At 39.6% G+C, this 12,419-nt stretch overlaps 1 protein-coding gene across 4 annotated transcripts; it reads left to right on the forward strand.

Moving 5' to 3' along the window:
- Positions 1-307: 307 nt before the first annotated feature.
- Positions 308-8,524, forward strand: chst3a (carbohydrate (chondroitin 6) sulfotransferase 3a). Of its 4 annotated transcripts, XM_031735239.2 has the most exons (5): positions 828-1,087; positions 1,300-1,461; positions 3,456-3,612; positions 5,473-6,009; positions 6,266-8,524. In XM_031735239.2, exons 3-5 carry the CDS (start codon positions 3,470-3,472, stop codon positions 6,960-6,962), a joined length of 1,377 nt encoding a protein of 458 aa, XP_031591099.2. In that variant the 5' UTR covers positions 828-1,087; positions 1,300-1,461; positions 3,456-3,469; the 3' UTR covers positions 6,963-8,524. The 4 variants fall into 4 exon arrangements, with proteins under 4 accessions (XP_039477986.1, XP_039477987.1, XP_031591099.2 ...); XM_039622052.1 differs by lacking the exons at positions 828-1,087; positions 1,300-1,461 and adding an exon at positions 308-730; XM_039622053.1 differs by lacking the exon at positions 1,300-1,461 and having other exon boundaries at positions 827-1,087.
- Positions 8,525-12,419: the final 3,895 nt, after the last annotated feature.

Genomic DNA, 12,419 nt, shown 5'->3' on the forward strand with positions numbered 1-12,419 from the left:
TGTGAAAGTACATTGTACATAGTACTGCATTATGATTCCATGCAAGTTCTTTGAAAATTGACCGGCTCTGTGAAATTGAGGCATTGCTAACTAAATACACACACCTGCTTTTGTGACATGCTTGAATGACAGGAAAGAAATAGCTTATGAAAGCTACAGCTTCTGCAACAAGCAAGCCTTTTTTGCTGTGCTCTGCTGTTTCTTGCAGTGTAAAGGTCAGCACTGCTCTTCAAAGTAGCAAGATAGGATGCTGATAAAACGAGCTGCTTAACCTACCCCTAACAAATATAGCTATACAGAAATCAAACCAGTGCAGCAGGATATAAACAGGAGTACATCTGCAAAGTCTCACCTGTAAGAAATGAATTATTTTACACTGCAACAATCGAAAGCAAAGACTGCTTTCTTGTTTTTCTTTGTTTGAATTATTTTCTTGTGGTCTACAACAGAAGAATAGGCTCAGCTCATTCACTGGGAGTTACCAGGACAAGGACAAGATTAGAAATGAATATATCAAAGGGACAGTTCAGGTTGAGTGGTATGAAGACAAAGAGAAGGAATGCTGTGATGGTTTGGACATGTACAGAGGAGGGATAAAGGATATGCTGGACAAAGGATGTTAAAAATGGAGCTGCCAGGCAGGAGGAAATGAGGAAGACCACAGAGAAGATTCATGCATACTGAAGGAGGACATGAAGGCGACTGGTGTCACAGAGGAGGATAAGATAGGGTGAGATGGAGGCAGATGATCCGGTGTGGTGAGCAGCTTAGACATGTCATGACCACATTCACTGCAACTTAAAGACAAACATCAACAATGTAAATTTATTTATACATTCAAATTTTTTAGGAGTTATTTCAGTACACAATAATCTTTACTATAGCCCACTTTAGCATTAATGATTCACGCAGCGCGACGAGGCTTTACCTCTGACAGGAGGTTATTTTAATCGAAAAGGTTCGCTGGAATCACGTGACCAACCAACACAGGCTGTCCCAGCGAGAGTTAGGGGTGCTGTGAAGAGTGGCCACCTCGCTCCTCGTGTCGTGGTGTCCAGAACGAGAGAAAAGTTGGAGAAAAAGTTTTGTAAGAGGAAATACTACGCTTTAACTAGATTTAGGCAACACCGGTGCTTTTGTCTGTTGTTTAATTACTTTCATGGGGTTTATCGTTTCCTCTTTTTTTTGCTTTACTTTTTAAATCAGTCAGATTTAATTTAAAAAAGTGTGTATATATACATATGCATTCGCACTGGTTACTCTTTTTAGTCTTCGTAATATCAATGTTTCTGTACGAAGCCTCCGTGCTACATCTGGTGGAGGAGAGCAGCCCGAATCCGGGGATAGTACAATGAAGCCGTGCGTCCATCTCCGAGACAAAGCAGCAGGATGCTACGAAAGGACGGTATTTCTCACAAATCAGGGACATTTCACTTGAACTCACCGAGAGGCCAAACAAAGGTTTGTAAGACACACCATCTGAACATCCCTGCACCTCATTTTAGTGGCTGCAAATCGTGAAATGGTTAAACAGCGCAATATGCAGAGCCGTCGACTCGCAGGGGCTTGTAAACATCCTCTTCCTTTTGTTGAAAAGGATGTTGAATGGTGTTTGCTAACCTATTGTTTCAACCTCAAATGCGCGGTTTGTTTTCTGTGATAACAGCAGAAATATGCTGCAATAAGCTGCATTTCCGTTTAGCCCACTTTCCATTACACATATCAATTTCTTATTTAAATAAATCGAATATATGAAAGAATAATGCTTTGATTCCTGCTCATTACATACTGCATTAATACTGTGCAGAAGTATTCAGTAGTCTGTATTTATTCTGGATCAGTAGATGGTACAAATTACACTGAATTAAAATCCCCCTCCCCCCATGAACGACTGCCGGTGCCATAGTATTGAGCACACCACACACCACACATAGAGGAGTGCAAGTGTGAAACAGTGGTAAACAGTGAAATTAAAGTCAGTCAGTTGCATAGAAATAATAACACCTGTGCAAACTATAATCACTGTCAGTATTTGCCTATAGCACCTTATTGTTTACACTTGCACTCCTGCAGGAACAGCAAATCTTTCAGTGAGACTTTTTGGCTTTTAACATCTCCATGAGATGCTGCTCGGAGGCTTTGAAGGCAGCCATTAATGTAATTTGTAGTGAGATGATAAACAGAGTGATGTGTGTTTCTGCCTGAGCAGATAGTCAGATTTGCCAAACGCTCCAGTGACTCTTGAATATGTAAAAGTGCTCATCTCAAGCGCTTCAGCCTGACAGTTTGACGGCTTTGCCGTATTAAACTAAGATAATTGGGGGATATTTACTCATGGAGCACACAATCATTTCACAAACTACTTGAAAACGGCATTTTTTCCTTTAATTATATGCTTTGTAGAAATTATTCACTCTCCTGACAGGACCAAATGGCATGTGTGTGCGTGTCTACATTTCTTTCTCAGCAACATGGAAATGGCATTATTCAGAGTTAAGAAATTTGTTGTGCTGAATGATTTCAATTAAAATTCATTGTCAATATGGTTAACTTGTTTTCAGAGGAGCACTTTGACACCAGTGTGGGATGTCTTCCTAACTGGTTTTCCTTGTTATCCATGCCAGTGCAGCTCAATATTGCCAAAGAGTGGGAGGGTTACTACTTTAGCTAACGACACTGAATAGAATTGGAAATATCATGCTTCGACTTGCCCAGCTGTCTATGCTGATAAATTAAAAAAAAATAAAAAAATTGAGAGTTAGAATTGAAGATTACTGAACTGAAAACCTGCCGAGGCTTGTGCCTTAAAGGTTACTCCACAGCATGGGAAAGCTTTTGGTTTCTAAGAAGGACATGCTGGTGATAAGATGATGATAAGATGACTCAGTTCATCAACAGAGACAGTTATAATATGTGTAAAGCTCTACTCAGTTTCCCACGATCTTTTAGATTTGGCTTGATGCTGAATAACTGGGAGTGTTGAAGAAATACTTTGCAGTCAGACTGTTTTAGCCCCTGTACCTCACTCATTTGATAAAAACACTCCTGTTTTTGTTGGACCCCCCCCCCCCCTTTTTTTATCCTTTATTTGACACATGCAGAGTGAAAGACAGATTTGAACTCAGGCCTCGGCTGTAGGCCTCTGTTGCCTGTTCCAACATTTGTCTTTTAATTTATGCCATTCTCCAATCCTGGTGAAAAGCAATAGTGTCATTTTCTGTAGCTCTAAGAAATAAGACAAACACATTTGTAAAAGCTGTTGCTGTTGCACAAGCACCTCAATATAGTTGAAATGTCAGAGCAGCACAAATGCAACCACATATTGGTTAGAGATTAAAAATAGACTGGTCACGTTTCGGTTTTTCTTTAAGCAGTGAGGAAGCTCTGTGTTTACACAAATAGCACAAGAACTAACATCTTATTTTATTTGTCTTTTTTTTTTTTTTTTTTTTTAGAATGAAGCCTCTGCATGACAAGCTATGACCAACAGAAAAGCACTGTAGAGCTCACATTGCAAAGGGAAGACTTAAGAATGAAGACCAAGTATGCAATCGTCTTTATCTGTATTGTGGCCCTGGTCATCATTGAAAAGGAAAGCAACATCCTCTCTAGGTAAGGGTATGGAGAAGAGTCTGTAAGAATCTGCATTTACTTTAAATTTTGTATTATATTTGTGCAAAACAGAGGAAAGCTGAAGGATCTTGCACTTTTTGGAAGGTGTGTTTCCTTTCTTACCAATAAAAATACATATTAAGACCCAGCAGTCTACCTTAGCTTAGCCTGTAAGACTTTAGATGTGGCATTGCCCTGCCCAGATGTGCTTGCCAGCATGTTTCCATGCTTCAGATGTATGCACCTTCTTGATTTAACAATCGTAAGAACAATAATCTTAACCCTAAAGCAGCATAAAGCCAGGCAGAATATAATTCACAGGTGTGAGTTGTCTCACAGGGAACGTTTCAAGCCTTTATCATATTAAGCTTTTGTTTCCATGCTGAAGTTTTTTTTTGAGAAAAACTGTGTTAAGATAATTATGAAAACCTTTGACCTTTGACGGTAGATGACTGTGTTCTTCACTAAGGACACAGAAGCTCTAAATACTGGCATAACACAAGCACAGGTCTATTGATTCTTAGCTATTATTTAAATAGTAGAGAAGCTCAACTACCCTACAACAGATTTTGAAATGAGAAAATGCTTCTTATAGATAAGAAACCCTATCTAAAACAGATAAAATGGTATAGTGTCAAGATGTCTAGAGAGTAAGGAGCCAAAAGCAGGACTCAAGGTTGTCAAAATAAAAAAAAAATTAAATGTTTTTTAGGTCAAAGGGAAGAAAACTGAATTCAAACAGGGATCACGCCAGAGGAGATGCAGGGACACTTAAACCAAGTACAAAAACAAAGGAACTTTCAGCTGGAATCAAACCAGTGATCTGAGGCTTGCCAAGAAAATGTATTAGCCACTTCACTGTGAAGACACACACATAAAAGAAGGACAAATAGACAGAAATATAAAAATATACACCATAAGCGCTGGTAGGCCAGAGGAGACAGACTTGAGGAGAAGACACTGCTGAACATAATTAACTCAGATTGAATATCTTGATGCATGCTCAATTATCCAGGTAAGTAAATCCCAAAAGGTTGATTCTGTTCATCTGGACGTAGTGTTTTCAGTGGGAGAAACGTTTTGGCACTCAACCAAGTGACTTCTTTAGTCTCAGTGGACTGCAGGTTTCCCCAACCTTATAAACAATACATTTGCACAATGACTGAAACTAGCACCACTGACGGACAATGGGCTGTGAGGTTAATTCATTGATCATTAATATGCAAACTGTCATGACCATTGATCAACAGCCCCACTGATCAGTGGCCATTGATCAATGGCCACGAGTACCATTCACAGATAGTTGGGGAATGGCTGCAATCACAGCATTGTAAGATGGTGAAAGATGTACCCTTAGGCCCCCTCCTCGATTCAGAGATGGACTTCTCTGAATCGGTCATTTATGAATCAAGTTGGGGGCCAAAGGGTAGATCTTTAGGTAGGTTTAGTTGGTTCAGCAGTTGTAAATACTTTTGTGTTTTTGTACTGTTGTGTGTTTTAGTCATGTTTTTGTGAAGGAAATTTCTAATTTCTTTTGTTTTAATTTGTTATGTACTGTTATTTTGAAAGGACTGGGTTGTAGTTGTACCATGCTTTGGACGGTAGCCTCATGTGTCAGTGTCACTGATAACTGATTGGGGTTCCGCCTTCCTGTAGGCTATATACAGATATATATATATCTTTTTACCTTATAAAAATCCTCTGTGCCTCAAAAGTGCTCTCACCCTTGCTGGTTATTTCAGTTATAACTCAGACATAAATGCAACTATCAGCTAAATAAAATATAAAAAAAAGAATAAAATGTAACACATTATGGTTTGCCAATGGATATTTTATAATGAAGTCTATTTATCTTGTCAGGGTCTCTGACAGATTGATCCAGAGGCAGATGCCGCAGCAGCAGGATTTCAGCAACATAACACAAAAGGGCTCCTTGATGGCACTCAAAATGCTGCTGTCGCGACTCTCTGGTACAAGAAGGGATAGCTCAAATTTCTCAGAGGAAGAAGAGGAGGAAGAACTGGATGATTCGGGGACATACAGCTACGCCGGTGGCCGTAAGCATGTATTACTCTTGGCCACCACACGGACAGGTTCCTCATTTGTGGGGGAATTTTTTAACCAGCACGGGGAGAACATGTTCTATCTGTTTGAGCCACTGTGGCACGTCGAGCGCATGCTGACCCCGGCTGCAGAGGCAAACAATGGGACGTTGTTGTCGGGAATTTACCGAGATGTACTCCAGGGGCTTTTCCTGTGTGATTTCTCACCTCTTGAGAAGTTCATCTCTCCCCCACCTCAGGACCATGTCACCCCATCTCTTTTCCGCAGAGAGTCTAGTTTATCACTCTGTGAAGAACGGGTCTGCAGTCCTGTAATCAGAGATGTTTTTGAGAGGTATTGTATCCAGTGCTGCTAATCAAGCCTGTAATCTTTATTTATGCAGCTGCAAAAGGAAGGGCCTGATGGTTATGACACTACTTTAACACTAAGCTATCATCTGTGTGTCTTAATAATAATATTCCCAATGTTCTTCTGCATGAAAACAAAGAAAAAAATATTAATTTAGTATATGCATGAAATATTAATATTTCCACTATTCAGTTTTGTAAAATGCTTTTTATCATTTAAAAACATTATCGTCTTTTTTTAGGTATCGCTGTAAGAGTCGTCGCTGTGGGCCACTGAACCTAACTCTTGCATCTGAATCCTGCCTTTCCAAACAACATCATGCCATTAAGACTGTTCGTGTGCATCAGTTGGACACACTACAGCCTTTGGTAGAGGACCCTCGCTTAGATATCAAAGTTATCCAGCTAGTTCGAGATCCAAGAGCTATCTTAGCATCGCGCATGGTGGCATTCTCTTCAAAATATCACACGTGGAAGGCTTGGGCGCAGAACGGCCAGGTGCCCGAAGATGACGAGGAGGTGAAGAGGCTCAAAGGAAACTGTGATCACATTAGGATGTCCGCAGAGGTTGGACTGAGCCAACCTCACTGGCTCAGGAACCGCTACATGCTGGTCCGCTATGAGGATATCGCCCTCTACCCTATGCAAAAGGCAGAGGAGATGTACAAGTTTGCAGGGATACCATTTAGTTCCCTGGCCAGGGAGTGGATACTGAGGAACACCCAGACCACACAGAAAGCCAGCGGGATTTACTCCACTCAGAAGAACTCATCAGAGCAGGCAGAGAAATGGAGATTTACAATTCCCTTTACATTGGCTCAGGTAGTGCAGAGAGTGTGTGGACCCACCATGAAGCTGTTCGGGTACAGATTTGTGAATGATGAAATGACACTGACCAACAAGTCCATTAGTTTGCTTGAGGATAGATTATTTAATTAAACAGGAGGTGAACATGTGAATCTGCAAAATACTACAGGGCATGCAGTGCATGAGAGCCAGCAGAAGCCATTACTGTTCAGATCGAAACAAAGGTGCCATAAAAATACAAATAAAGGTGCCTCACATGTAGGCCATACAGTAAGATGATCGCCAATGATGTGCCTCATTGAAATAATGAAAAGCTACTTGATAAAGGGAAGTATTTATTTGCATACTCTGTTCACTGAGTAGCCTGAAGATTAAACTTTGTTTCATGCTCTGTATTTCATTTAAAAATGAAACAAGCACAGATATCAAGGCCAAATGTGACAGATTATTATGTAGGATTTTTTTTTAAAAAAATCTTTGTCATGGTTGAATTTTAAGTGACAAACTTAAAGTGAAAGTTATGTGCATATGTTGTCTAAGGGAACTTTTTTCTTAGAGGACCTTAAGACCTTTTCTTAATAACACCCAGTTTTGCTGGTTTCATGTTTTCATACATCAGCATTTCTAGGCATTTGCTAGAGTTATGTTTGAGTAGACATGATGTGCTGTGATAGAGTTGAACAAATCTTACTCAGGAAAAGTATGTTGTGTCTCGATGACAAGCATTGATATTTTCTCAACAGTGTGCTGTGTAAGAGAATAGGTTTTTCTTTTGAAAACTCTGAGATTAGAGAAGATGAAATAAGATTTATTTATCAATTTAAAGATGATATGAGAAGTAGTAACACTCATATATCTATATGAAGTATCTACATTAAATGTAAGTTTTTTGTTTTCTTTTAAATCACACAACAGCTCAAAGTAATAAAATCACCCAAAAATATTAAGACCTGCAGGATCTACCCTGTAAAGATGCGTTGTTTTGATATGACCTGTGTAGGTGCACTCACTGGCCAGTTCATTTGGTACACTTGTTCAGCTGTTTGTTAACACAAATATCTAATCAGCCATTCACATGGCAGCAACTTGATGCATTTAGTTATGTATGCTGAAGTTAAAATTGAGCATCCGAATGGGGAAGAGCAGTGATTTAAGTGACTTTCATGCTGTTGGTGCCAGATAGGCTGATCAGAAACTGATCTGCTGGGATTTTCCCCATAACCATTTCTAGGATTTAGGGGAAATGATCTGAAAAAGAGAAAATATCCAGTAAGCTGCAGTTCTCTGGAAGAAAATGCCATGCTGAGGCCAGAGGGGAATGGCAAGACAGGTTTGAGCAGATAGGAAAGCAGCAGTAACTCAAACACTGTTGAAAGATTTTATGTTTTATGTGTTTTTATTCATTGTTTTATTATCTTTCATTAACAAGCATATCATGAAGTGTTCATATATTTCACAAGGTTGCTGAACTTTTCCACTGTTGTGCAAGCTGACAGTTAACCTACAACACAAGTAAGTTAAACAGGAAACAGATGCAGCACCCAAACCACAAGAGTTGAAAAGTGCACCACGTTTCCTAGAAGAAGCAGCCAGACACACATGTGACACACACACACCCACACACAACCGTTGGTTTAGAGCAGGGGTGGGCACCGAGGGCCGGTGTCCCTGCAGGTTTTACATGTGTCCTTGAACCAACACAGCTGATTTAAATGGCTAAATTATCTCCTCAACATGTCCTGATGTTCTCCAGAGGCCTGGTAACGAACTAATCATGTGATTCAGGTGTGTTGACCCAAGGTGAGATCTAAAACCTGCAGGGACACCGGCCCTCGGGGCCTGGAATTGCCCACCCCTGGTTTAGAGGAACTTGTAAAAGAGGAAATGTGATGTGCTTGCATACGCGATGTAACCTATAAAAAGAACTGTTGCCTGCACTCAGGGTGGGTCTCGCCAGAGTCCTCACCCGTGCGCGGGGTCTCGCCAGAGGCCTCACCCGTGCACGTCGCTGTTATTATATTCTAACTGTCTGAGTGTCTTTATTCAACCTGAAGAATGTCTTATTAAAAATAAACTCATGACAAACACTCATTGCAGCCAAGCAGAAGAGCGTCTTTAAGTGGAAAACCCATCGAATCTTTAAGCAGATGGGTCACAACAGCGGAAAACCACATCTGATGCCAATCCTGTCAGCTACAAACAGGAAACTCAGGCTATGGGGCAAAAAAAGAGTTTAAAATTGTGTTATCTGATCTGATAAATCTAAATTTCTGCTGTGACATTTGGATGGTAGGGTCAGAATTTGGCATAAACAACCTGAAAGCATAAATTCATCCTGCCTCGTGTCAGTGGGTCAGCCTGGTGGTGGTGCTTTAATGGTGTGGGGGATAGTGTTTTAGCATGCTTTAGACCCGTTAGTGCCAGCTGAGTATTGTTTAAACACCACAGGCTTCCTTGAATATTGTTGCTGCTCACGAGCATTATTGATAACCATCTTCCATGTGTCCATCTTCTGATGGCTGTTTCCAGCACTGAAGGACCATGTAACAGTTCAAATCGTCTTAAAACTTGTTTCTTTAACGTGTCACTGTCCTCAAATGGCCTCTAAAGCCACCAGATTTCAATCCACTCCTTTTGGTATGCTGTGGAATGTGAGAGTCACATCACAGATGTGAAATCTGCAACAACTATGAGATGCTATCAATGCAATATGAATCATAATGTCTGAAGAGGCAGTTTCAAGTACTAGCAAGATATACCTAATGAAGTGGCTGATGAGTGTATACAGCCTATGACTTTAAGTGAAACCCAGGTGGTGCTGGCTTTACTGTCAGTCTTGATAAAATATGAAGTTAAGCACTGTGACTTCAGATAAATGGCAGCATTGTGCTCAGTTTGGCTGTGGCTCTATTGAAGCAGCTGTGAAAGACATGTTTCAGAATTTCATGGAGCTTCACTTACCTTCATTTTAAAAACATACATATGAATTCATATATATGTGTGACATACTGAAGCCAGAACAACCAATTTTGCAGCTCAAACAGTGGGTGTAGTCACAGTGCAACATAGTATGCATTTAACTAATGCAGAGTGGGAATACATGCAGCTCCTTTTTTTGGTGAGGAGGAATACAGATGTGCAGTTTATCCCTGTTTATGGATGATTGCAAAAAGGTTAGTGTTGTCATAAAGAACAGAGGCTATTGCCAACATAACTTCAAAGTTTTTATTGTGGCAAAAAAACAAAGAAAATCAGAAAAAGTTTGAGTCAATTCACCAAAGGAAATCTGTTCTTAAGTCTTACTTTGGCTAATTTAATTAGTTGCACATTTTAGTTCTTTGAATACTGACTAAAATTTGTCTTTTTTACAGCTCAGATGTAGTTCTTTCAAATGCACAGTCTGCCATTGAAGTGCTAATTTAAGCAGGCATAGTAATATTTGAATTTCAAGAAATGATTTGGTGCTCAGGGGAATCAGGTATTAAGTTGGCATTTTTGTAAATTACATCTGACTTAAGCACAAAGCACACCTCTGGTTATCAGCAATGTAACAAAGTAAAAATAACTTCTGCTTTGTATTTAGATACATTTTAATGAATTAACCGAACAGTGGGAAAACTTAACAAGACTTGACTTCACAGAACGATAGAGCAGTAAGTTGTACAGAATGTAATTGGTAAGCAAACACTGGCACTATGTTTACTACAGTCATTGCTTTGATATCCAGCTATCCGATCAGCTTATTTTGCTTGAAATGCAAATAGTTTGAGAATGAAATGGCCAAAATGCAAATTCATGTGGAATTGTTGATGTAGTTCAGCTGCATATTAAAATACACACTGCTGCTGCCTGTGATCCTCTAAAGGCTTAGTGTGAGTAAAGCAGAAACAGGGAACTCATTCAGGCCTGCATTCCGTCTATCTGCCTCACATCTCAGCTGAGAGAGAGCACTATAGAGTACACAGCTGTTGGTCAAGCTGATTTTCTCCCAGATCATTTCCCTGATGTTATTTCCACAGCAGAGCAGCAGCTGTTTCTTTCCTGCAAATGAGAAAAGGTTTCCACAATGAGTCATTGAAGAGTTGAACCTGGCCATGTGTCAAGTTTTCTCAAGGTATCCAGTGTTTTTCACCAGAACTCAGATCAACTTAGTTACACTCACTGAGCTGAAATACAACCTTGTCTTTTCACTTTGCCAGGTGTTTATAATTGCTAATATTTTGAAAGTTTTCCTGACTTTGGTTTCAAGTGTTTTTAACCGACATACTCGACTTGTTGGGCCTGGTTGTGGCAGTTTAAGCCCCTGGCTATCACTCAGGTCTTAGATTCACTGAGTATTATGTTCAGAGGATGAATCACTGAACATGCACAATTCCCTCACAGGATGTGAGACAGTCTTCAGCCACCCATTTTTTCATCTCGCAGATTTCACCATGAATCACCCACTCGAATCATGTTCATTCACATGGTTGCACTCACTCACTCACTCACTCACTCACTCACTCACTCACTCGGTGAAATGACCAAAATAAATAATTGAGTGATTTAAGTTATTGACTATAACTGAATGCAAGTTTTGAAAATAAATGGATTGTTTCCAAAAGCAATTTGTTTGGTTGGTTTTGTCCACCTACCCCGGAAAATTTACTCGTTTTTTGTTGGTGCCACAACCGGAGACTAACACAGATTTGAGGAGGAGCAAGTAACTCATACTACAAGGTTGTATTTTGGGTTATTATTATTGCTGATGATCTGGGCAGATCTGTTTGTGAAATTACACAATTACGTTCTCTTAACTGTAATTTGCAATGCATTCAATCATATTGCTCATTAAATACAATCATAAATATGTTTTTAATGTAAAAATATAAGCATTTTCTGTTGTGTAATCGATACTGTTGACTATAATATTCTATAAGGGAAAAATTAGAGCATGCTGCAGGTATTACAGGTACTGCACTGCAATGGTTTGTTCCATATCTATCTAATAGACTCCAATTTGTTCATGTAAATGGAAAGTAATCTTCATACACTAAGGTTATTTATGGACTTCCACAGGGTTCTGTGCTATGACCAGTTCTGTTTGCATTATACATGTATCATTAGAAAGCATAGCATACATTTTCACTGCTATCTATCCATGAAGCCAGATAACACACACCAATAACTGCAGGAATGTCTTAAAGATACAAAGACCTGGATGACATCTAACTTCCTGCTTCTAAATTCAGATAAAACTGAAGTTATTGGCCCTAGAAATCTTGGAAATATGTCATCTAACCAGATACTTGGCATTACCTTGGCCTCCAGTAACACTGTGAGGAACCTTGGAGTCATTTTTGATCAGGATATGTCCTTTAATGCACATATTAAACAAATATGTAAGACAGCTTTCTTCCATTTGCGCAACATCTTTAAAATTAGAAATATCCTGTCTCAGAGTGACGCTGTAAAACTAGCTCATGCATTTATTACTTCTAGTGTGGACTACTGTAATTCATTATTATCAGGATGTCCTAAAAACGTCCTGAAAAGCCTTCAGTTAATCCAAAATGCTGCAGCAAGAGTACTGACAGGTACTAGAAAGAG

This window comes from Oreochromis aureus, linkage group 13 (assembly GCF_013358895.1).
Source record: "Oreochromis aureus strain Israel breed Guangdong linkage group 13, ZZ_aureus, whole genome shotgun sequence".
In the NCBI taxonomy this organism is placed as follows: Eukaryota; Metazoa; Chordata; class Actinopteri; order Cichliformes; family Cichlidae; genus Oreochromis; species Oreochromis aureus.